Source organism: Echinops telfairi, unplaced genomic scaffold (genome assembly GCF_000313985.2).
Source record: "Echinops telfairi isolate 266 unplaced genomic scaffold, ASM31398v2 ScPeMD7_7468;HRSCAF=8506_0, whole genome shotgun sequence".
Classification (NCBI taxonomy): domain Eukaryota; kingdom Metazoa; phylum Chordata; class Mammalia; order Afrosoricida; family Tenrecidae; genus Echinops; species Echinops telfairi.
In genome coordinates this window covers 92,128,892-92,154,984 of record NW_022111369.1, presented here as the reverse complement: position 1 = coordinate 92,154,984, position 26,093 = coordinate 92,128,892, and the positions used below count along the sequence as shown (strand labels likewise).

Here is a 26,093-nt window from a genome sequence, read left to right as displayed (position 1 = left end):
TCAGATGACTGAGATTTTACTCACCAGAAGTAGGCTATGTTTAATACACTCAGTTTTGTTTAAGTGTATCCATGTGTAAAAAGATAAATATTATATATAAATTATATATATATAATTTTTCTCCCTCTGTCTCGTCCCCCCTCTCCCTCAGTATCTCTCTTTCTCCCCACCTCTCTCTCTCTAAGGGGATAAATAGCAAGAAAGAACCTGGACTTACTGGTTATACACCCAGCTGCTGAACTTTGAGCCTGCAAACACCAGAAGTTCTACAGGAAGACCTATAAATCAATTCCCACGAAGATGTGTGATGTTGTTGTGTGTTCCGGTCTGTTTGTCTTCAAAACAGAGTGACTCACATGAAGAGTAGGCACATCTCATAGAGTTTTCTAAATTGTAATCTTTATAGTGTCAAATCACCAGAGTTTTCTCCTACTGAGTTATTGGGTGTATTTGAACCACCGAATCTTCCAGTTGGCATCTGGATGCATCGCTAGGATTTCTTTTACTGAAAGATTACAGTCTGAGATGCACAATGTTCCTTTTCATAAATGTGGTGGTTACACAATCTGGTATCAATTTGAGGATTGGGAGTGTAGGGGTGGAGTCTAGCCTCTCAATCAGGATATAGCCAAAGATGCCTCTGTGTGGGCATGGCCTTCTCCTGAGGATTCTGGGAACTCCTGTATTTCCTCCTTGGAGGCAGGAGACTCTCTCTCTCTTGGCTCACTCCCTGTGAGACATTTATGAGGAGAAACCACCTGAAGCTACCCTGCGGCAGTCAGAGTTCAGAGCTGAAGGAGCCATGCCAGCGCTGAGATGCTCACAACGCCACTGGCTCCACAAGACTTCCAACCCATGGGTCTGCGATCTTCTTGCAATCGGCATCATTGCATGTGTTTCATGAGTCTGAAAAGGGCTTTTTAGATTGGTATGGGACATATGGGCTAATATCAGACTTATGGACTTGATCTGGGATGTTTTCTCAATATTAAAGTGCTCTTACAGATAAAGCTCTTTCTTATACACATGTGAGTGTCTATGAATTTGCTTCTCTAGTCTGCCCAAACTAATACAACATAGATTTGCTATGTGTCAGAATTGACTGGATGGCTCACAGTAATAGTACATGTGCATGGGTGGATGTAGTATATAATCACATAGTTGAAGATTTTCCAGTTTGAGCTGTGTGTTAGGCCAGGTCTTCTAGATAAAGGGCCAGTGATGCTTAAAAATGTCTATCTTGAAAGAAATTTCTATCACAAGAATGATTCACATAATGGTAGAAGTCAAGTCCAAGTTTGTACAGGTTCAGAATCTGTAATTCAAATGTTCAGCAGGAAATTTCTTCTGACTTATATAACTGCCAGAGTTGATGAACCCAAGATTAACCGGAAGTTAATAAGTTAATGACTACAGAGGTGAGTGAATCCAAGGTCAACAAGTCAGATAATAGGCCACAAGACTCCCTGGGTAAGCAGGCAATATGTCCACCCATTGGCTCAAGACAGCATCCAGAACCAGCGAGAAAATAACCATGCTTTCACACAAGGTCCACTTATCTGGGAAGTAAGCCATACCTCACAGGAAGCTTTCTTTCAATTTTATCAGGGGAGACCGGAATAAGGGGCTGGAATCCATACTTACCTTCTTACAGTTTCTTGGCTGCTCACCACAGATCCCATTATGGAGTTCATTACATTATGTCAGGTCACATCATGGGGGATTACTGTCCTTGGCTCCCAAGCCACTGAGGCTTCTGTTCCAGGCAAGTTGACACAAAATATAACTATAACTAGCTCTAGAGAATGTCAATCATATAGACTTAATTTTGGTCTTAAACCATAAAGAAACATACTTGATTCTGCAAATCTCTATTGATTGCCTATTATGTTGTGGGCCTTAAGATGCTGGCTCCATCATGAGAGGAAAACAAAACGGGACCTGTCTTTTGGTCTCATGGCTCTGCAGTTCCACTTCCAGTGACAGTCTGGGTGAAAAACTGCACCGAAGTCTGGTAACACCAATTTCCAAATATAATCATAAGAACCTCAACAATATACCTTCATTTCATTTCTTTTACATGCTCTGTGAATGGAAAGTAACTACCTAAGGGCTATGATTTATCAAAAACAATTAGAGTCTAATCATTCTTTTGTTTGGAAATTCATAGGTGACTTTAGTTACTATTCTGTACTCTTATTGCTCATTTAGGCACATATTCAATCTTGAATACCTCCCCCCCCCCAAACATCACTGAGAACATCGAAGTTTTATTTCAAACATTTCTAAGTACTTTCCCCTCATCTGTTGTATTCTACAAAATCTGCATAAACTTGCACACCACAGGTGCTACATAACACAGTTTATTAAAACACATCCTCTGTAGTAAGAAAACTTGCATAATTCTTACCCCATTAAAATTATTCAATTAGCCTCATTTTTCCTATCATCATGGGGGATTTTGGTAACAGAAAAAATAAACACTTACCTAACAAGCAGTGTTTTAAAGGATGGGATAAAGTCAATGGATAGAATATTAATGTAGCGGAAGGAGAGACCTGTTAGTCAGTTTTACTATTTAGCTTTATTTCTGGTTTTCTTCCAACCGTGCAGGCTCATAGCAGGACTACACTCCCTCACTGCCCCTGAAGTAAAGAATAGGACAAAATTTGCACCACCAAATGTGTTCATTTAAATGCTAATTTACAAACTTACAGGTTTTCTTTCTGCGTCAGACTGAAGAAGAGTCAGTGTATTTGAATTCTGGTACTGATGAAGAATGTCAAATGTACCATGACTGCTAAGACAAACATGTCTTGGAAGAAGTACAGCCAGAATGTTTCTGAGAAGCACAGATGTGGAGACTTCCTTTCACATACTGAGGACATGTTATCCGGAGAGACCAGTCCCTGAAAAAGACATCATGCTTGATAAATTAGATGGGCCATGACAAAGAGAAAGACTCCTGACGAGATGGATTGGCAATGGATGCAACAGTGGACTCAAACATCAAAACACATGTAAGCACCGCACATAATTGGGTGTTGTTTTCTCCTGTTGTGCATAGTCCGGACCACTTTTACAGAACTTAACACAAAAAAACGTTCTATGTAAGCAATGGTGGTAGTTACATAATTTCATGTCAACTTCTTAAATAGGTTACAGGGGTGAAATCTAGCCTGCCATACAAGTGTTAGCTAATCATGCCTCTGTGTGGGCATGGCCTTCTCCTGAGGATTCTTGGAACTCCTGTATTTCTCCATGGATAAGGTGACCAGACGTTCCGCTTTTGGCGGGACAGCCCCAATTTTTGACAATTTGTCCCGCGTCCCAGGGCGTTTTAAAAAAGTCCTGATTTTTGGAAAGAATGCACTACAAGCTAGGGAATGGCGGTAGAACTGGAAGGGAACATGCGGTTTTTCGGGTACCATGTGGCTATTTCACCAGGATATGAGTTTTATATTATTTTTGTTACTTTTATGTTAAACTTTAATAATAACAATTAATTGTTGAGAACTGATTATCGAGAACTGCTTATCAAAGTTCACATTTTTGATCAGTTGTTAGAATTCGACCACCATTGTTTGGACTTAATGAACAATGGCATTTTTTGGCATTGGCAACGACGAAAACATTTTGTAACTGTCTCTCAGACAATACACGTCATACTGCGTGCTAGTGCTAGTTAAACAAGTGATGTCAGCAAATCAGCTATTCAGATAATTTAGGTAAGTAATTTATTTATTTCATAAATACATATATTTTCTTGAATTTAGCAGACAGTACTCGTATTATTTATATTTTATAGTGGTGGCAAAATGATATAGACCAATTTTTAAATCAAGAACTACTCCCCACCCCCACCCCCACCCCCCATCAATGGTGTCCCACTTTACCAATGTTAAAATCGGGTCACCTTATCCATGGAGGCACACACTCTCTCTCTGTTTTGTCTTCCTGTTTTGACAAGCCACATGTAGCTATGCTAATGGTGCCAGAGCCCAGAAGCTGGAAGAGCTGGAAGAGCTGGAGACCCATGCCAGTTCTGAGATACGTCCACCACCACTGGATCCACAAGGCTTTCCACCCATTGGCCTGTGATCTTCCTGCATGGTGTCATTGCATGTGTTGTGTGAGTCTGAAGAGGAATTCATAAACTGCTATTGGTCATATGGGCCAATATTGGACTTAGGGTCTTGAAGTGGACTGAGCTGGGATGTTTTCTTAATATTTGATTAGTCTTTTATATAAAGCTCTTTTTTATTCACATATGAGTCTCCCTGGATTTTTTTCTCTAGTATACCGGGACTAACACAGTAATGTTCCAGATACTGGGAATTCTCTTATAGTATATCCTTGAATGCAAAAAAAAAAAAAGTATGTATGATGAACACACCCCAGTTAATTAAAAGTGAATATGGCATGTAGGATAAAATATTTGGTTTGTTGTGACTATTAAGATTATGATATTGCTACTCCCATTACTGTTCCTGGATTCTGTGTGTCGTGAGCTCTTATCTCTTATTTGTACCTGTGTACATGTTCCGGTCTAGCATGCAGGGAAAAGCAGGACTGGGGTCATGATAGTGGGGTGTGAGGAAGCCTCAAGGAACCAGAGGAATATTGTGTGTGTCACTGGTGAAATATTGCACACTGTTTGACTCATCTCTTCCTTGTGATACATTTGTGAGGGGATGTCCCAGTGTCTACAGATGGGTTTTGGGTCTCTACTCTGACCCCCCTCATTCTCAACAATATGTTCTTTCTTTGTTAGCTTTGGTTCTTTTGATGCCTGTTACATGATCCCAATGACTCCTAATGATTGCACAGGATGGAGTGCTTCTTCCATGTGGGCTTGCTGCTATTCTGCTAAAGGGCTGCTTGTTTACCTTAAAGCCACAGGAGTGGAGATACCAGGAGGGTAGGCGGAAGGTGAAGAGAGGAGGTGAGGAAGGGGGAACTGATTGCAATGATTACACATAAGCATTCTACCCTCCAGGGGTTTCAACAACAGAAACCATGGGAGAAGGGAGATAGTAGTTGGTTTAAGATATGAAAATAGTAATAATTTATCATTTGTGAAGGGGTCATGAGAGTGGGAGGGGGGAGGGAGGTAAAAAAGAGGAGCTGATATCAAAAGCTCAAATAGAAAGTAAATGTTTGGAAAGTAATGATGGTAGCATATTCAAAAATATGCTCGATATAACTGATGTATGTATTGTTATAAGATCTGCAAGAACCCCCAATAAAACGATCTTTTAACTTAAAAAAATTTTTAAGTGAAAAAATTGTAAAAAAAAAAAAAGATGAGTGCTGTATATATCATGATGGATACTGTGAGCTGTAAGTGAGTTGACTCTGGCACATGGTGAACTTGTGTACAACAAAATAAAATTGTGCTGATTACTGCATTTTGTTCATGTTCATTGGTATCTTTGCGTCTATTTTTGTGAAACCTGTGTCTATGTTGCTTATTAACAGTGACCTTAACTTTCATTGGACCTCAAATTGACTAAGCACAAACATTTTTCTAGTTATTAGTCCTTCCTTACATTTGCAAAGTTTGCAAGGCAATATTCTCAGACAATATTCCGTGATGCATAGAATTAGATGATTTTCAGAAGTAGAATTTCAGAAATAGATTTAAAGTCCTTTTTTATTTATTTCCTAGTCTGACTAAGTCTGGAAGTTCTACAGAAAATTTGCACCACAGCTGTCTTGCCAGCATATGAAATACTATTGCTTCCAGCATCATATCAACACTCAAGCCATTAAAGTACTACCAGTGAAAAGACCCTAAATCAAAACAATGAAAAATTCAATTGACTTTTGTTTAACAGTTTTGACTATCAGTACTGTGGGAAAAGAGGTGTGGGAATGAAGGGGAGGGGGCAGGAAGAGGAAATCTTATTTCTTGTACACTATTGCATAGATGGTCGAACTTAGGTGTGTGGTATCCATCACTTATCGCTAAAATATATCTAACTAAGGTGTGTAGGTAACATTCCACTTTGTCTGTATTGCATGTCACAAAATGGAAACTTGAGGAATTATTCGTTGAAAAGTTTGCTTAGTCACTTCCATTACGTTCAAAAAAATACCCAAACTCACTGCCATCAGATTGATGCCCGCTCTTAGTGACCCTGTAGGAAAGGGCAGAACGGTCTTGGTGAGTTTCCAAGACTGTCTCCCATGGAGTAGCTGGTGGTTTTGACCTTCAGACCTTGTGGATCACAACCCAGTGCATAACCACTATGCCACCAGGACTCTTTGTTCTACAAATGCTAAATTTTATTAAAGAAATGTGGTGTTTCCAAAACAAATAAGCAAGCTTACTGCTATCTGGTCATTTCTGACTCATAGCACCCCTATAGGCCAGAGTAGAACTACCTTCGTGAGCTGCTGAGACTGTAATTATTTTGTAGGAGTAAAAAGCCTTGTCTTTCTAGATCAGAGCAACTGGTGGTTTTGCAGCCCAGCAGGTAACCATTATGCCACCAAGACTCCAGTGTTTAGTGCTGTTTAGTTATTTAAAGCTTTGCAGCCATAACAGTTGATGAAAAGTCTATCTATCAATCTGAAGACAAACGTGTCCTGAGTGACACATTTGACCTCCCCCAGTTTCTGGGGGAGGAAGAAATCCAACTCCATGCCAGCTGAAGGTTAATTGCAATAAGGGAGAGATAAGACATGCCTCCATCCCACCCCACCCCCGTCTTTATTTTATCCTATGTCTGACAGCAACTGGTGCTCCTGTGGTGCTCTGCTTCTCGACTGGCTTTCTAATCCACTGCACAGCCCACGCAGCACTCAGACAACACTCACCAGTGTGGGTTTTATTGGGGAAGCTAAAAAGTTACCGTAAGCCAGGATCAAAAACCATTAAGGATAGACTGTTCTACAGCAATGTCTCTTACGCACATAACACCTGAGCCTCTGCTTCTCAGACACATAGTACCTTGGCTTATGCCCTGCTCTATGATCTGGGAATCCCATATGTTGCTCTGCCTCACAGTATCATGGTCTTTCGACCCAGGATAGCATGTCTATAATTTAAATCTTTAACAGTAAGTATGTGCGGGTATGTATAATCTTTATAAAGTAAATAACTAGATCTAGAATTAATTCCTTAATTGTATTGCTGTAGTCATATTAGAACATACATATTTTAGTAACTTACTCATTTAGTAGGGACAACCAACATATTTACTAAATTCTCATTACTAGGCAAAACTTATTTTAGGATATGTGGATAATAAAGAGGAACTGGAATGCTCACGATAGTGTTATCATGAGGTCTGGAGATAAAGAAGGAAGAAAGTAAATTTGAGGACCATGAAAATCCTGCAATAGAAACATAAAGAAGAACAATACTGAAATTTTATAAAAATTGGAATTTTTCCTTGTTCATTTTTTAAACTTAATTTTATTTCACAAGCCCTAACATCAATTAACCTAATACATATTAATTGATAAATCAAAAGAACAAAACTCATCAGCACCCATTAAAATATAATTATTCAACTATTTATTTAATAAGTAGCGATATATTTCAAACACTCCTCCAAATGTTGGATATATTGGTGAAGTAAGTAAAAGAAAGAGATTCCTCTTTGTGTGCTTTTGTTTTCCCCCATATCGTGTAATTCTTTTGACTTCTAATGAGGATTTCCATGGATAAAAATGCACAATATTTTTATGGCTCTGTTTGCACAAGGCTAAAAAAAGAAAATTCATCTTCTTATCAGACATACTTTAGTGATAAACTAATCAAATAACTAAGTAAAGCATAGATCACTTAAAATATTTAGTCAAATAAAATAAAAGAGGAAGAAAAAGGGGTCAGTTTCTTTAACATTAACTTTTAATTAAAAATTCCAGATAAAATTATATAGAATGTCTACTAAAATTCTCAAAGCAAATTTTATGCTTATTGAAATTTTTAAGCTTAATATAGGGGAGAGAAGCTATATGTGGAATGAAGAGTCCTGTGTTGCAAAGGTGATTAAAATTACAAAGAATGGTCAGGAAAACTCAGTGAAAAAGTTATATCCCTGAAAAAGCCAGAAATGCTTATGTAATGAGTCATATACTCCAACTATCTTCAGAAACCTACAAGTCAAGGGAAAAATATGTGTTATTATGAGAAAGATGATTAAATAGTGCATTGGAAGGAAACAAACAGAAAACTACGGAACCAATGTTGCTGGAGTGGAACAAACAAACAAATGATAGACTAGGTGTTTGCTAAATATTTCAGTACTGGGAGGCTGAGTAGCAGGATGAATGTGAAAATTTGTCTTCATTAAAATAAAGAAATTTTGGCAAGTTTCCATCCTGGATAAATGGGCATACTTCATATTATAACCACATAATTCTCATTGCTGTATTAAGGACAGTCTCAAGCACTGGGGCAGGAGAGAGAGTGGCGAGCCAGAAGAGCAGTAAGGAGACCATTTGGGAAGGTAGCTCCATAACCCCGATGCCTGGCATCACTGGGGCGAGAGGGACAGCACAGGAGATCGTGAGAAGTGTTTAGATTCCAGAAGCAGAAATAAGGATTTGTGATAGAATGGAATGTGAAGTAGGAGAAGGAGGAGACTCTAGGGATTTATCCTGGGCCATGCAAAGATTATCATTTACTGAGAGTGAAAACAATGGAAAGAGCAGGCTGGGACATAAGGGGGATATCAGAAGCTTAGATTCCAAAAGTCACTGGTCATGAGTTATTAAAAGTCATTTGAGAAATGTGGGGTACTAGGGCAAGCGTTTAATAGCATGTCCCTAAAACGTGAATGCCTCGTGACTCCTACTTTAGCTTCTATTCATTTGTTGCTAACTATCTCATTGGATTTCCTTTCAGAACACAGCAATGTGTACATATTATATATATGTAAACAATTTACTTTATTTTATGTTTTTGTTGTTGTAAATATATGCAGCTACACATACAAGCCAATAATTTCTCTCTATCCAATTAAGGAGCATTAACTATCCATTTCAAATGGTTCAACAATTCTCACTCCCATTTCCCTAAATTGTTCCTCTCCATTAATGTAAACTTAGTTTTCCATCGACTCTTTAGCATTTATATGAATTGGACTCACGTGGTCTAATTCATAGTGATACTATGTACAACAGAAAGAACACAGCTCAGCCCTGCACCATCCTCACTCCCAATCGATGTCAGATATGAGACCACAGTTGCAGCCCTGTTTCGGTTCATCTCCTGAGGGTCATCCTCTTGTTCGGTGACCCTCTTCCAAGCATGATGTCCTCCACCAGAGACTGGTGTCTCCTGATAAATGCCTAAAATTCGTGACACAAATTTTCCTCCTATCTTCTTCCGTGTTGCCTTCTGGCTATCACTTTTAAGTCAAATGTCTTCTTCCTTCTAGCAAGCCCAATTGCATTCAATATATTCAACAGTGCTCTATAATTCAAAGCCACCATTATTTTTGTCATCCTTTTTCATGGTCCATATGAAGCAGAGTAATGAAAATACGTTTGGGGTTGGGCCTACTTTCATTCTCAAACTGAAATCTTTGTATAAAAAACAGATCTATTGCACCACCATTGCCCAAGGCAATATATGGTTTGATTCCTTTACTGCTGCCTTCACAGCATTGGCTGTTTGCTTAAAAAAGAACAATGTTCAAGACAGATATGCTTTACTAATCAGGTAAATGATTTGTAATAGGCCAACTTGACTGGAGCCAGATGCTTAACGGTCTTAATTTGAAACTTAAGACCTAGCAATATGCTATGATGTATCTAACACAGTGTAATCAACTTCAAAATAAAACTGGTGTGAGGAGTTCATCAAGTCTACACAGACTAGGGTAGAGTGCAATCTTCCGAGTTAGACCACACCAATTGGAAAAAAGTTTCCTTGGGGGTGTGTCCTACTTCCTATATGAATGAACCCTGTGGAGAAGCTTGCTTTCTTTTATCAGGGTTTGGATCGTACATCTGACTCAATCACCTCTGATTCTTTACAATTAAGCTGTCATCAGAAGCCACCAACTGTCTACCATCCGACTTACCATCTGATCTGCTAACCTTTGATTCATTTGCCTCTCCAGTCACACATCTGGCTTATTGCTCTTAGACCTTTTTGTTTCAACCTCCTGGTAACATATTGTGATCTTCTTGCCACTCTTGGATTCATTAGCACCCGAAGCTTTGCAGGTCAGGAAAATTATACAGCTTAACAAAAGACCCATGGAACTCAGTCTAGACTTGCAAGCAAGCTTCTACAAATATGTAAACCTCTTTTTTTTTATATAAATTTCTGTTTCTCTGTCTTTTACTCTTCTCTCTCTCTCTCTCTCTCTCTATCTCTATCTATCTATCTATCTATATATCTATATATATATACATACAGCTCCAACTCAAGCAAAATTATGAATACCCCCCCAAAAAAAAAACAACACTACTTGGTACTGTGCCATCCTCAAAATGGTTCTTGGGCTTGAGCCCACTGTTGCAGCCACAGTGGCAATGTATCACATTCACAGAGACACATCTTCTTTCCCACTCCTCCTGCACTTTACCAAACATAATGTCCTTCTCCAAAAACCGGTATTCTGCCAGTATGTCAGAAGTACATGAGAACAAGTCTCACCACCCTTGCCTCGAAAGAGCATACTCTTTGTTCTTCTTCCAAGACAAGTTTATTTGATCTTTTTGCAGTCCACGGCACCATCAGTATCTTTCAGAAACACCATAGTAGAATTTCACTAATTTCTTTTGCTCTTTCTTATTCAATTTTTACATTGAATGAGTGTGTTGTATGACTTAACTCATATACTTCACATGTATAAGAGTGTGTTAGACAGTGTACTCTAGAGAAACAAAACCAGGCCACTTATGATTTTTTTAGATAGATAGATAGATAGATAGATAGATAGATAGATAGATAGATAGATAGATGATAGATACAGCATGAAGGAATATAACAGCTAATTAGTCCACATAGCAGTACAGAGGGCTCAGTTCAACTTACTTCTATGGAACAGTTAATATACTGGAAGTCCTTCAACTTAGGAGAGCCTTGGGTCCAAGATCAAGGAAGCAGACACCTGAATCTTCCATAGTGCAGTGCAGGCAGTCTGGCCACAGGCAACAGACAACAGGGCTGGACACCAACAGTCAGCCAGACGACAGGATCTGAATGTCCCAAGCTCAAGTGATGTATACAACAAGCAGCATGGCAAAGCAGGCCTCGAGAAACTTCAAGCTCTAGCAACACGATTCACTAGTTGGCAGTCCCACAGGTAATGTAGCTTACAAGTTGAGGCAGAGAACTAGCAGTCACATGCTGGTCTAACCACCAGAAAGCAAGAGAAAGAGAAGTGCGGCTTGCCGAGCCATTTATCTCTTTGTCCTCCAATCAAACTGTGACCTTATTAATCCCACATGCTCCTATTGGCCAGGTCGGCACAATAAACCTAACTATCACAATAAGACAATTGAAATAACAAGCCTTGGGATAGGTGTACCTCAGTCCTCATGGTAACATTCCTACTTCTCAATGATTTTCAGGCGCCCTCAAACTTCGACCCGTGGGCCACATGCGGCCCACAGAGGACTTTAATCCTGCCCGCTGGGTGTTTTTGCCCCATTTGTTTTTTTACTTCAAAATAAGATATGTGCAGTGTGCAGAGGAATTTGTTCATTTTTTTATTTTTTTAAACTATAGTCCGGCCCTCCAACAGGTCTGAAGGACAGTGAACTGACCCCCTGTTTAAAAAGTTTGAGGCCCCCTGAAAAGAGATCTTCTGCAGCCAGATTTACCTAATATCATGTGTCATTTGATCCTCTGACTGCTGCTTCCATGAGCATTGATTGTGAATCCAACAAAAGTAAAACAATCTTTGACAATTCCAATTGCCTCTTGATTTATCATGATTTTACCTATTGGTGTTTGAGGGTTTACTGAGAGCATGCAACACTGACTCACACCTTTCCTGATTTTAAACCAGGCATATTTCTTTGTTTTGTTTTTACTTTTGTTCTGTTTGACTCTTGATCGTGCATAGGCTCCATATGAGCACAATGAAGTGTTCTGGAATTCCCATCAGGTTAAGGTTATCCGCAGTTTATGATGATGTATACATTCAAGTGCCTTTGCATAGTTGACTGCATACAATAAATATCCTTCTGGTATTCTCTACATTCAGGCACAACTCATCTGATATAAGCAATGATATCCCTTGTTCCAAATCATCTTCCAAATCTAGCCTGAATCTGCAGTATCACCCTTTCCATGCACTGCTACAACCATTGTTAGAGGATCTTCAGCAAAATTTACTTGTATATGATATCAATGATATACTATAATTTGAACATTCTGTTGGGTCACTTTTCTGTGGGACAAAATACAGATATAGATTCCTATCAGTCAGTTGGCCAAGTAGCTGTCTTTCAAATTTATTTTCATAGATGAGTGAGTGACTCCACTCTTTCATTTGCTTTCTGTAGAATTTCAATTTTATTCCATCAATTTCAGTAGCCTTGCTTTGGCTGATGCTTTCAGTTCAGCTTGAACTTCTTCTTCCAGAGGCTTAGCATAACACTGGCTGAGTTGCAATGCCAACTAAATTGCCAGTCTTGAAAGGTGTCTTAGGGTAAAATGAGGGCATTTTGGGGGAAGAAAGAGTACTCTGACATTTGGGAAGGGGGCATAAGGGAAGATAATCAGAAAGATGTGCTGCTGAGCTCTAATTCCATAAAGTCATTTCAGCCAATCGTACCCTCCCTCACATCTAAAGTGTAAGCTTCTATCTACACTTAAGTATATTAACCCAATTGTTCATACTTGCCGTATATACTCGTATACAAGCCAAGTTTTTCAGCGCATTTTTAATACAGGTTTGGGGATAAAATTAGATGCCTCGACTGATATTCAGGTCAGTTTTTACTTGAGTATATACAGTATATGGCAGTTGTGGCTTTTCTTAGAGCATCAATTGAGGTAGATGTCTTTCAAGATATTTCTGAGTGTCCACTGGAAACCACGTCACTACACATTATTGCTCCCAAACCTGTAACAAGACTTAAGTTCTATAAAGTTCCAAAATTCAAGGTCCAAATGGGATCCCATGAAGAAGTGCAATAGATTAGCAAAGAACTGCTTGAGTTTTCTAATACGCACAAACAAAATGATTGGGGATAAATATGAGAATGGTTATTAAGGGCATGGGACAATGGTGCAAGGAACATCAGGCTAAATAATTCTGAGTTTGTTTATATGGAACAACAGAGTAGAGATTATTCAATGTTTCAGTTCAAGGGGTTAGGAAGATCTAATACTTTATTTAGTTGGTTGGCTGAAACACAGATTGCAAAATAGCCTACAATAATTGAAATTGAAGCCCCAGATTTATCTTGGCATACTATAGAACAGGGATGTCAAAGTGGTGGCCCTGAGGTAATTTTTTGTGGCCCATGATGCTCTGAAACAAAGTGAAACTAGAAAAAATTATTATGAAGAAAATAGTGCTTAGGGGAGATCTAGGCAATACCATACACACAATTCCCTCGTTACCCTTTTAACTACCGAAGAAGAGTATACACATGGCCCAGTGCCTTTCCTGGGGGCCTGTGGACATGTACAAACACGCTGACTCAGTTCTGGTGACATTTGGACGCGATATGTATGCCACTCTCAGTGCCATGTAATGTAAACAGATCCCAGTAGCGAAAAGGTTAAAAAGAGTTCTCTGGGTTGTGGTGTTATGAATCACACCTAGCAACAGCGCTAATTAACATTTTTAGAGGGAAGTCATTACGATTGTGCATCACGTTTGTCAGCTATGCAACATTTTGTGGGTTTTTTTGTTTTGTTTTGTTTCTAGATGTTCATGGCCTTTATTAACCAGTACGGTTACTTGTCCTATGGTTTGTTGAAGCAGTGGTTCAGACAGCACTTGCTGCAGTAATGTCTGTCAAAGTGGCTGGCCTTGAAAACCCCAGCCCCACACTCGTCTGAAGGGCATTCACGCCGAAGGCGGCTGATTTTGCCATTTTCATCCACCTTATAGTATTTTAAGACGGCCAGCTTCACCTTCTTTCTCTTATGCTTGTTCTTCTTGGGAGTGGTGTAAGACTTCTTCTTCCTTTTCTTAGCACCACCACGAAGTCTTAGCACAAGATGAGGAGTGGACTCCTTCTGAGTGTTGTAGTCAGACAGGGTACGTGCATCTTCCAGCTGCTTGCCAGCAAAGATGAGCCGTTGCTGATAGGGAGGAATTCCTTCCTTGTCCTGGATCTTGGCCTTCACATTCTCTGTCGTATCCGAGGGCTCGACCTCCAGAATGATGGTCTTCCCCGTAAGGGTCTTCAAGATCTGCATCCTGGCGGCGGCCCCACCTGGGTGCGAGGGAAAGACGGGTTAGAGCCTGGTCGCATGACGGAGGCAGGGGTGGCCGCTGAGCAGAGTGGCCTGAGGAGTTCACTCACTGCATTTTGTGTTTTTTATTAGTTACTTTGGTATATTTTCCAGTCACAACGTAAGAGGTAAGTGAAAACTAGTAAGAGGAAAGTGCTGGCGAGTTTTGGGTAAAAAAAAGAATAATTTTAGTTTTATAAATCATTAAATAAAATAAATGTTTAACTAAAAGTAATTATAGTGTTTTCATTATCCTGTCCATATACCTGAATCCTCATGTCAAAATATAAATTTAACAAAATTTCTAAATGTGATGTGGCCCACGTGAATCTTGCCTGTTGCACCAAATGGCCCACGTTTTAATTGATTTTGACACCCCTGCAATAGAAGAAAGTGTTCAAAGTATTACAGAGATTGATATGTGAAATGCATTTATCAGTGCAGAGTCATAGATTCCTTTGTATCACAGTAGTGAGGAACACATTTGTGAAGCAAACTCCAGCAGATTTGAAGGTTGTTGTAATTGTAATTTTATGTAATACACGTTTGACAATTGGAATTGTCCTAATTGAATTAAGGTGCCTAACTACAATGGATCTGATTGGGATATATAATAGTAGGAGTCAAGTGGCAGCATTAAATCAACAAGTTAGGTGCAGAAAATAGCAGCATCAGAGCAATATAATTAGAATAGCCTTACTGCTATGGATTATGGAGTTGGCCACTTAGGAAGTGTGTCTCTGGGAGTGAAATAGATGGAAAAGTAAAACAATATTTACTAGATCTGTACAAGTGGAAGAATTCTAGGTCAGATAAATGGCATTCTAACTCAATGGTCCAGAATAGAGAGTCATAAACCAGCAATCAATTTCCAGACTTGAGCCATTCACAGGTCCCCAATACTTTTGCTGAAAGGAAGGCTGAATACCTCTGAGGAAGGACTCCACTACAGCACCACATTTTCAACCATTTGTCTTTTTCTCCCGACCTTCCCCAATGGAATAGAAAACATTTACCAACAGGGCTTGTTCATCATGGGGAAAAAAATCATACTTCCTGGCGATTTCTGGATAACAGTTCAAAATTGCCAATAATCCCAAGGGACTCAAATATTTTAAATGCCCAATGGCCAGTATAGGGGCTTATGGAAGTCAAACTCTTAACTCAGGTTCATCTCAAAAGGAATTCAGTGACTCTCCAGAACTACATTATTTTCCAGAGTTCCAGAATGTATAATTTAAATAAACATACTCAGAAATTGAAAATTGGAAGTCTGAGAGTGGAATAAAGGATGCTATGGCAGGAAATGCCAAGAAGAAGTCCTTGGAACTGCCCCTGCCTAGGAACGTAGGTAAGCAAAAGCGGTGTTACATTCCTTGAGAGATTGATGAGGTGCATCCTCAAGAACTTACATGATGCAGGGCTGGTGATTCCTACCACATCCCCATATAACTCACCGATTAAGATGAATTTTGGAAATAATACCGGATTATAATAAACTTCATCAAATGGTGGCTTCAGGTGTAGCTGTGTTCAAGATGTGACTTTGTTGCTGAAGGAAATGGTAACTGGTATGCAGCTATTAATTTTGTAAGTAATTTTTTTTGGCCTCAATTCCATTTTTGAAGGATTTCCAGGACCAGCTAGCTTTTGGCTTCCAAGGACAACAATAGACTTTCATTGTCCTATCAGAGTAATATCAATGCTCTAGCATTATGCCATAATTTACTTCATAGAAACCTTTCTCTTCCATCTCATGCCACACTGGTCCCTAGCTTTTTTGCATTATGGTGTTTAGAAGAAATAAGGAAGAAGTAATAATTAATCTAGACTTATTGGTAACGTGTGCATGTAAAAAAAACCAAAAAACAAAACTCCCTCTCATTGAGTAGATTCAAACTCATAATGGCCCTTTAGGCCAGCTAGAACTTCTCCTGTGGGTTTATAATAATGTGACTATGAAAGTAGAAAGCCCCATTGTGTTAGTCTGAGTAGACTAGAGAAACAAAAGTCATAGACACTCATATGTGTATAAGAAAGAGTTTTATATAAAGCTATATATATATATATAAAATAAATATATATATAATTGTATCTTGAGAAAACATCACAGCCCAGTCCGTATCACATCCATAAGTCAGATATTAGCCCATATGTCCGATAGCAATGTATAAATACCTCTTCAGCCTCACGCAACACATATAATGACATGGAATGCAGGAAGATCACAGGCCACTGGGTGGAAAGTCTTGTGGATCCAGTGGCAGTGGAGGCATCTCAGTGCTGGCAGAGATCTCCACCATGACTCCTCCAGCTCCAGGACACTAGCATAGCTCCATGTGTCTTGTAAACAGGAATGCCTCACAGGGATTGAGTGTGTCCCACCTCCATTGAGCTATTTATCGCCTTTGTGCCTCCAAATGAGGTCATCAAGCTGCAACCTGATTGACAGACCAGACTCCACCCCTTCCTCAAGGTGATGGATTATGCAACTGCCTCAGATCACCCCTTGTTTACTTGACACTTACACAACCCTTCAGCCATATATATATTTTAAACAAAACAATAATAAAATCATATCTGTACCTAATAGGATAAAACTAAAATGCATACAATTCAATATGTGCCAAAGCCTCATTTAAACATAATAGTCTATAAATGAATAACAAAATATTCTATGCCTAAAAAATGCAGTTAAGAGAACACCTACACCATAATTATATGAATATATTCCTTTGAGTATATTCCCCTATGTATGAAAGTTTGTAAGCCAGTCACTTCATACCTCGATCTGCCCCATTTTTGGTATCCAATTTTTATACTGCCCACTTACCTCAACCCAGTGTGCTGAGAAGACCATTATATTCTTTGATGTGAACAATCTTTATTCCAGTTGAAAATTTGTGAAGTCCGCATTCATAAGCAAAGTCAAATCAGGACAGTCTGTCCTTAAAGTCAGCAGCCATATGCACCAGTTCATAGGCTCAGAAATCTTCTCTTCATGTGGCACATCATACATGAACATGCTTCCATTGCACTCCCATCTTTTGGAATTGCTGACCTGGTAGAGAGTAACCTAAGACCTAACATCTATTTCACCAGGGCTCCTTAGTGAATGGGAAACTAGCCAGACAAAAAGTCAAGTGCTTTCCAGGTCAGTGAACTTTCTAGGGGTTTAGTCTTGTGAGACTGTTGTTGGTGTCATTATTTTGTGCCGCCGAGTTGGTTCTGAACCATAGCAACCCTCTGTACAATCAAATAAAACACGTTCTGATTCTATGCCACCATCATAAATGTCTCTATACCTGAGCCCATAGCTTCAGGCCTTCTGTCAATCTACTCAATTGAGGGCTTTCTTCTTTTGGGTCACCCTCCACTTTACAAAGCATTATGTTGTTTTTTCAGGGAATTGCCCCTCCTTAAATGTCCAAGGTATATAAACTGAAGTCTTGTCATCCTTGCCTCTAAAGAGCACTCTTACCCACTTCCTCAAAGACAACTTCGCCTGTCCTGTTAGCAGCCCATGGCACTATCAATGTTCTTCTCCAGCATCACAATCCCAATGCAGCAATTTTTCTCCGGCCTTCTGGATTCAGTGTCCAACTTTCACATACATATGAGGCCATGGAAGATAACATGCCTTGGGATTGACTCACCTTAGTCGTAAACATAACATCCCTGCTTTTCACTACTGTAAAGAAGTGTTGTGCAGCAGAATTAGCTAATGCAAATTGTCTTTTGATGTCTTGACCTTTGTTTCCCTGAGCATTGGTTGTGGATCCAAGAAAGACCAAGTCCTTGACTTCAACCTTCTCTGCCTTTATGAAGGTGTTACTTATTGGTCCAGTTGCGAGGCTTTGCGTCTTCTTTATATTGATTGGGTTGTAGTCCACACTGAAGGCTAAAATCCATGATCTTCATCAACAAGTGCTTCAAGTCCTCTTCACTTCCAGCAAGCAAGGTTGTGCCATCTGCATAACTCAGGTTTTTAATAAGCCTTCCCCCAATCCTGATGCTTCATTCTTCATATAATCCAGCTACTTCCAGGATTTTCTCAGCATACAGTTTAAATAAGAGGATACGAACCTGTCAGACACCTTTCCTGATTTTAAAGCATGCATCATTCCTTGTTCTGTTAGTTTAACTGCCTCTTGATCCAAGTTTCACAGGATCACAATGAAGTGTTCTAGGATTTCCATTCTCCTCAAGGTGATTCTGTGTTTACGCCATTTCACACCGTTGAATGGCTTTGCATAGGCCATGAAACAGAGTAAACATCTTTCTAGTATTCCTCCTTTAAACCAAGATCTATCCAATGTCAGGATGATTTCCCTTGTTCCATGCCCTCTTCTGAATTTAGTTTGAAGCTCTGGCAGTTTCCTGTCAATGTACTCTTGCAATCATTGCTGGATGGTCTTCAGCAAGTTTAATTGAAGGCCATATATATGATTTTATTCTATAACTTATACATTCTGTGGGGCCACCTTCCTTTGGAATGGGTACAAATATCAAATATGTATCACCTCCTATTAGTTGACCAAGTAGCTATCTCCCAAATTCCCTGGCACAAAGGATTGATGGGTTCCAGTGCTTCATCACTTTATTCAAATATTTCAACAATAATTTGTGGAGCCTTGTTTTGGGTTAATGAATTCAGTGCAATTTGAACTTCTTCCATCAGCACAATTGGCTCTCATTTGTGTGCTACCTCCTAAGATAGTGGAATGGAGCCTAGTTTTTGGTCTCTTTTTGTGTGTGTGCAGTGACTCTGTGTATTCTTTTCATCTTCACTTGTTGCTTCATGGAACATTCATTATTGTTCCCAAAGGCTATTTTAAGATTTAAACTTAAGGTTTGAATTTTTTTTCTTGATTTCTTTCAATTTACGATACGGTGAGCACGTTATTTCCTTTAGTTCTCAGATTCAGTCTTTTCAGTTTCTTTTATTTTATTTCATTTTATTTTATGGCAAGGATAAGACCACAGTAGTATAAAGACAAAACTACATATAATAAATGAGAGGATGTAGATCCCCATCAACATCCAAGAAGTCAGGGCAGAAGTTGTTGCCATGGAACATCTAAGAGATACTTGCCCTCAGAGCAAAGTCAGGACGTGTCTACGGGAGGTCAACAGGCCAAGTACGGAGTTCTATCCACAATCATCAAAGTTGCAATGGTCTCTGCCTGCTGGTGGCGCTGTTTGGCTTTAGCTATAGGGGATCTGCAAGCAGCTCACTCTTGACTATATACTTTGCAGATGACTTTTGGGATCCCTCTGTCCTGCACTGTCTTCTACAAATTGGGTGTTCATAATTTTATCTCTGATACTTTCTCTTGACCATATTTAAGTTTCGTAATTGTCATCTTTGGATCAGGCTAGCTGGTGTGCTTTTTTCTGGGTGGACTTAGTTGATTCCTCGCTTAAATGGCTACTTGTTTGAATGCAAGCCATCAAGACCCCACTCACTATTTCTGTTCATAGCCAGGCACCATCTACTTTTCTTCGCCCATTTTGCTGTAGCAGTCTTATCTTTAGTGATCATTTCATGAAGGTGAGTATCAAGCAGGGCCATGGTGTGAGAACTAATTGTTCTTAGGTTGGAGTTAGGATTTAGTGATTGCCCAAAATCCCTTCTTGGATCTATGTTATTTATTTATTATTGTTTATTAAATTGCTGTAGCTTGGGCCTTAATGCTTATATCATATCATTCTATAGTTCAATCATTTCAAACATAATTGTACCATTGCTTCCATAATCAGTCTCATATGTTTCCTTCCTGGGCTTCTCAGTGTCATTTCCTTTTATCTCCCCCAGCCCCTATATTACTGCTTTCCCGACTCCTTGTTATGTTTTCTTTCCCTATAGATTCCATGCCTACTAAATTTACTAAAAAACAGGGAAACAAATAACACAGCTTCAATGTTGGCACACTTCTGAGGGACACCCTAATATACACAATCATATGGATTTGCCTTCTCTGCATGCAATGTTTCTGCCAAATCTATCACACATGAATTTACACAATGCCCTATCCAGTGGCATAGTATCCTGCACAGTATTAACTCAGATCAAGGGACACACTTCATAACAAATGCAGTCCTGCTTTGGGCCTGCACACATGAACTCCACTGCTCTTAACATTTCCCACATAATCTTGAAGCAACTTGCCTTATAGAATAATAGAATGGCCTTACAAAAACAGAATTACAACACCTACGTGGGAATTCCTTTAAGGTTGCAACAATATTCTCCAGGAGGTTGAATGTTCCCTAAAGCATCATCCAATATATGGTGATGTTTCTCCAATAGGCAGAATTTACTGATCTAGAAACCAAGGAGAGGAAATGTTAGTGGAACCAGTCATCATTGTTCTTAGTGACTCACTAGCAACATTTTGGTGAGCTTGCTACCCGTCACTCTGACCCTTTGCTATTTGGCTCTTCAGGTCATAAATTCAAGAGCAGTAATTCTCCTACACCAAGACATGTCACTTATCCCCTTGAACTGTATGTTAAGAATGTTCCTGAACATTTTGGACACCTCATGCTTTGGGGTCAATAAGCAAAGTGTGTTATTGTATTTAGTTGTGTGATTGATCCTGATTACCATGAGGAAATTTTATTGATGTTGCACAGTAAAGGCAAAGGAGTATATGTCTGGAATTCAGGGGATCCTTAGGATATCTTTTAGTACTACATGTCCTATGTTTAAAGTCAATAGTGAACTACAGAAATCTAATTCCGACATGACAGTTAGTGGCCCAGACCCTTCAGGAACATAGGTGTGGGTGATCCTGCCAGGCAAATAACTAGTAACTAATCAGTTACAGAAGTGAGGACCTTATTTATTTCTCACATTTATGCATCAAATATTTTTGTTTTGTTAATTTATAAAATATAAAATGTGAAAAGGGTAGTTGATTTTCAGCTATAGGTTTGTTAGTTGTACCATGTTATGTGTAAATATGACTTTAATATTATATTTATTTAGAAATTATCTATCATTTAAGGAGATATGTATAGGCTCCTCATTGATAATGAGTATATTGTTGCAGTGCCAATAATTATTTTTGTGTCTCTACTAACCAGATCCTTTTTACTCCCACCAAATCACCTTCATTTTCCTGATGGCCAAGGTCACACATTGTGGGAAGATACTGATTGAATTATATGTTTCAGTTGTCAGTGATTGCTAACAAAATAGATTGTGATTGCCATCCTGCTGGGAGTAAAATGAGTCATCTCAGAACAAAGCAGGAAACATCTCACTCCAGGGAAGAAACATTAGCCAGAATTAGAGCATGTCCTTTGGACCAAAGCTTTCTGTGCCTGGAACCTCCTTTATCTATAAGAAAGCTTTGATAACTCAGGAGTAGCATAAGAGCAGCAACAATAGAATCGGATGAGTGCAGGAGACAGGGCCATGAATTTCCCAATCCATACAGCAAATAAAGCTTAGCGTTTGTGGGCAGGAGGTTGGCTTGTAAAATGGGAATCTCTGGGCACTCAATGATGGCAGTTGGATTTATTTACCGATGGAGGCAGAGCTGGGTGACTTTGGGTCAAACCTCATAGCAGAATATCATGTTCCCTGGGCATTTATTGGCATTCCTAAAAGAACTTTGTAATATTGCCAAATCAGGGCAGAAGTGAGACCAAGTGCCAGAAAGAGGCCAGATTGGAGGCGTGGCAGAGAAAAACCTGCTCTGACTGAAAACCTGTATGCTGAACATTTCACACATGATTTTTAACTTGTTAGCTCCCTTAATAAATGCCATAAACATGAGCAGAGTCTGTGAGTTCTGTGTGGGCATTGCTGTGAATTAAAGAACCCAGCTGAAAAGCTCACAATGGAAAGAGAGGTAGCAGGCCTATCTGACCTCTGCTTTGTTCCAATCAGCCATGGGTGCTGGAGAATGGCCAATGTGGGCCCCAGATGCTTTTTGCAAGTGTGATAGATAGATTTTGTTTCAAGTTTGCTGGAACATATTTCTCAATGCATTGGCATTTAAAGCCCAGTGATTCCCAATGACATGACCTAACATAGTGTAGTCAACCCTCAATGTAACCAGCTGTGAGTAGCCAATTAATTTTCAGGAGATTGACATGCATGCAAGCCCCTTACTCAGGTCACAGCCCTAAAGCAACAGAAAGCAACAGGCAGTGTTTTTAGAATGTGGCCATGGGAAGCTGGTTACTCCGAAAGCCTTATTTGCAACCCCTAATTCAATCACAGCCCTGAGGCCATAGAGAGGGTATTTCCTGAGGGATGGAGATGGAGATGCTGTGGGGGGAAACGTATGTACTTTTCACTGCATTTGTATCCTACATTTGGCTCACTGACCTACAGCTCCTTGATCTTGAGCATAAACACCTGTATCTTCGACATTAGTGAGTTGAAACTGACTGGTATTGGCCATTTTGAATCAGAAAATCATATGATTTACTATTTTTGGAATAACACAAGCAAGAGGAATGGCATCGTTTGCTAAAAAGACAAGCAAATCAATCTTGGAAGAAGTAGAGCCAGAGTTCTCCTTAGAGACAAGGATGGCAAGACTTTGTCTTACGTGATTTGGACATGCAAGGAGAGATCAGTCCCTGGAGAAGGACATACTGCTTGGGGAAGAGGAAATGCAGAGAAATACAGGAAGACCCTCCAGGAGATGGATCCATCAGTGACCTCAACAACGCACTCAGGTCTAGGAACAATTGTGAGGACTGGGAAGGGTCTTGTTCTGTTGTGTGTAAGGTTGTTGTGGTTCCGAACCAATATGTCACCTAACAACAGCAAAAACAACAAACAAACCAACAAACCAAAAGCAGGGCAGTTTCTCAGGCTCTACATGAGATTTGGTTTCTTGGTGTGTAGTCCTCATATTCTGGTTTCAAGGGAACTTCTAGTAAAGTTACCTTTTGTTAATATTGTGTGAGGTGCTTCTGTTCTTCCTATGGGACCCTGGTGGCATTGTGGTTAAGCAATGAACTGCTATCTACAAGGTCAGCAGTCAAAACGACCTGGTGTTCCTCGGGAGAAAGACGGGTTTTCTACTGCTGTAAAGAGCTACAGTCTTGGAAACTCACAGGGAGGGCCAGTTTTACCCCGATCGATAGGGTTGCTATGAGTTCGCATTGCCTTGATGTCAGTGAGTTTGGCTTTGTTTCGGTTCATCCTTCTAAACGGTTGTGTCCTCTTTTGTCCTAAAGGCTTTTGCGCAGCCCTCCATCCAAACAATGTGTCTCCACGTACAGATACTTTAGTTTTGATTGCACCTGCTTGCTTCTTTCCAGCCGGAGATCTGTTGGGGCGTCATGCAATACAGGAAAATGCACACCTGAGGCTAAAATCACACAATGAGGTGAGACATTTTGTCATTCCATTAACAACATCCTTTAAGTGCTTGACAACTGAAATTCATTAACATTATTCCTGGCCTTTTACAATGAGAGGATAAAATATTCTGGCAGCTGGACTACTATATTTATGTAAAAGTATAAATAATTAAAAACCTCTCAACCTCACTATCTGGAAAATATCTAATTGGAAAATTAATTTTTTTAGAGCTTAAAAATGCCAACCAACTGAGATGAACATATTATGCAAATCATAAAGTTTTAAAATTTAATATAAATAATTACATTGCTATATTACTGTACTTTGAAAAGAGATTGTAAACAAGTAATTTTTACTCTGAAGCCCCACTTCATAGGTTCTATGTGGCTGTTTTTGTTGTTGTATTTTGTCTTGGCTTTTGAATTCACTTTGTCAAAACTACATGGACGTTCAGCTATAATTGGAGTTAAACAAGTAATATTTAATCCTTATATCTTTATCTGGAAGACAAATATTATTAGTATCCATCTTGTAACCTGTGTATTTTGCTTATTGTTTTTGTTCATTAAGAGATACTTAAGGTTTATGCACAGATTGTAGCACCTGTATTTCCTTTTGTTAAGCTTATTGGGGGTTACATTTTTGCTCCCTTATCCTATATTCTGTTTTGTACTACAGGATGTGATTGTTTGTACTTCCTAATTCACCATTCCAGAATGAGTGTGGGTGGGATGGGAAAGGAATTTAACTTTATATATAAAAGTCAAAACTTTAAAGGTTACAAATTGTCCTCTGCAGATCTCTTTCATTCTTTGAATAATTGATTCAATCTCTTCTATTTCTCAATGTCATGTTTCACAAGCATACACTTGGCCTGTTCATTAGAAGTTTTAATAACAGTTAGACCTGCATGAAGATGTATGAAAGAATCAAATGGAATTTCCTTGAGAAATCCTATGTGAAAACATGCTTCACATGTTGCCCTCGGGAATATAAATTATATACCACAACAGTGTTTAAAAGTATCTTAGAAAATACCTCATTGAAGCTCGACACTTTAGGTCTACATAGAATCTTCTTCTGTGATTGTGGCCAGGCTAAAATCTTGTAGAGAACCTGATGTATATCCCTTCATAATCAAAAACAAATTTGGGGATATTTATCATGATGTGAATATTCTCCAAGGTGCACTTAGATTAAAGTTGAAGCATGAAGGTGAGCTATAATCAATTAATATGACAATTCTGGCCACGATTCCTCATCAGATATATTATAATTCTAGACCAGTGGTTCTTAACTTGTGGGTTGTGACCCCTTTGGGGGTTGAGCGACCTTTTCACAGGGGTCAACCAATTCATAACAGTTGCGAAATTACAGTTATGAAGTAGTAACTAAAATAAATTTATAAAATGAGGATCTAATACCAAGGGCTCAAGTAGAAAGAAAATGTTTTGAGAATGATGATGGCAACATATGTACAAATGTTCCTGATTCAATAGATGGATGTATGGACTGTGATAAGAGTTGTATGAGCCCCCAATAAAATGATTTATAACATATTATAATAATTGTATGGTTGGGGGCGTCACCACAACATGAGGAACTGTGTTAAAGGGAAGTGGCATTAGGAAGGTCGAGAACCACTGTCTAGACCCTACAACTCTGGTTATAATCCCATTTTACGGGAGTCTATGCTACGCTAATGAGTGGGATTAACAACAACTGCAACAAAAGCAAAACTCACTGCCATCTCGTCAATTCGGGTTCATAGGGACCCTGTAAGTCACAATCGAACCATCCCTGGGAGTTGCCAGGACTTTGTTGACTGGAGAAGAAAGCTTCACCTTTCTCCCAGTGGACAGAATTAGGGTGGATTTAAGTTCTGATCTTAGTAGAAGATATGAACTAAGTCATACCCAGAATTCCTTGGGGATATAGTCTACCAATAAACAAAAACAACACCTACGCCAAAGCCATTTTTTTCTGTGTATAAGAACCATCTCAGAAACGGGAGCACAGAGAGAAATCTCAGAACTCTTGAAAGAACCGTCACCAGAGGAATCTATTAGAGATCTCCGTCTGAAGTGCTGAATGTGGGTACCAGAGGCACCAGATACTGTGACACACAGACCATGTGGCAGAGCTAAGAAAAACGGCCAAGATGAGAGACTGAAGCAAAAAGACCATGAAACAGAACAGAGGAGTAGCACCGAGATTATGAAACTGTGAAGAAGACAAGCGAGCCGGCCTCTTGGCCTTCGGAGGCAGAAACCAAAGGACCAAATAGCTGAGAGGAAAGAGTCAGAGAGATGGAGATGATACTGGATGAGAGATGGAGATGCTGGATGAGAGATGGAGATG

At 39.3% G+C, this 26,093-nt stretch overlaps 1 protein-coding gene across 1 annotated transcript; it reads right to left on the bottom strand.

The window, feature by feature from the left end:
• Positions 1 to 13,900: 13,900 nt before the first annotated feature.
• LOC101650859 (ubiquitin-40S ribosomal protein S27a) lies at positions 13,901 to 14,389 on the bottom strand. The gene has a single exon (XM_013005603.2). The coding sequence runs from the start codon at positions 14,357 to 14,359 to the stop codon at positions 13,901 to 13,903; it is 459 nt and encodes a 152-aa protein (XP_012861057.1). The 5' UTR covers positions 14,360 to 14,389.
• Between the last annotated feature and the right edge of the window lie 11,704 nt (positions 14,390 to 26,093).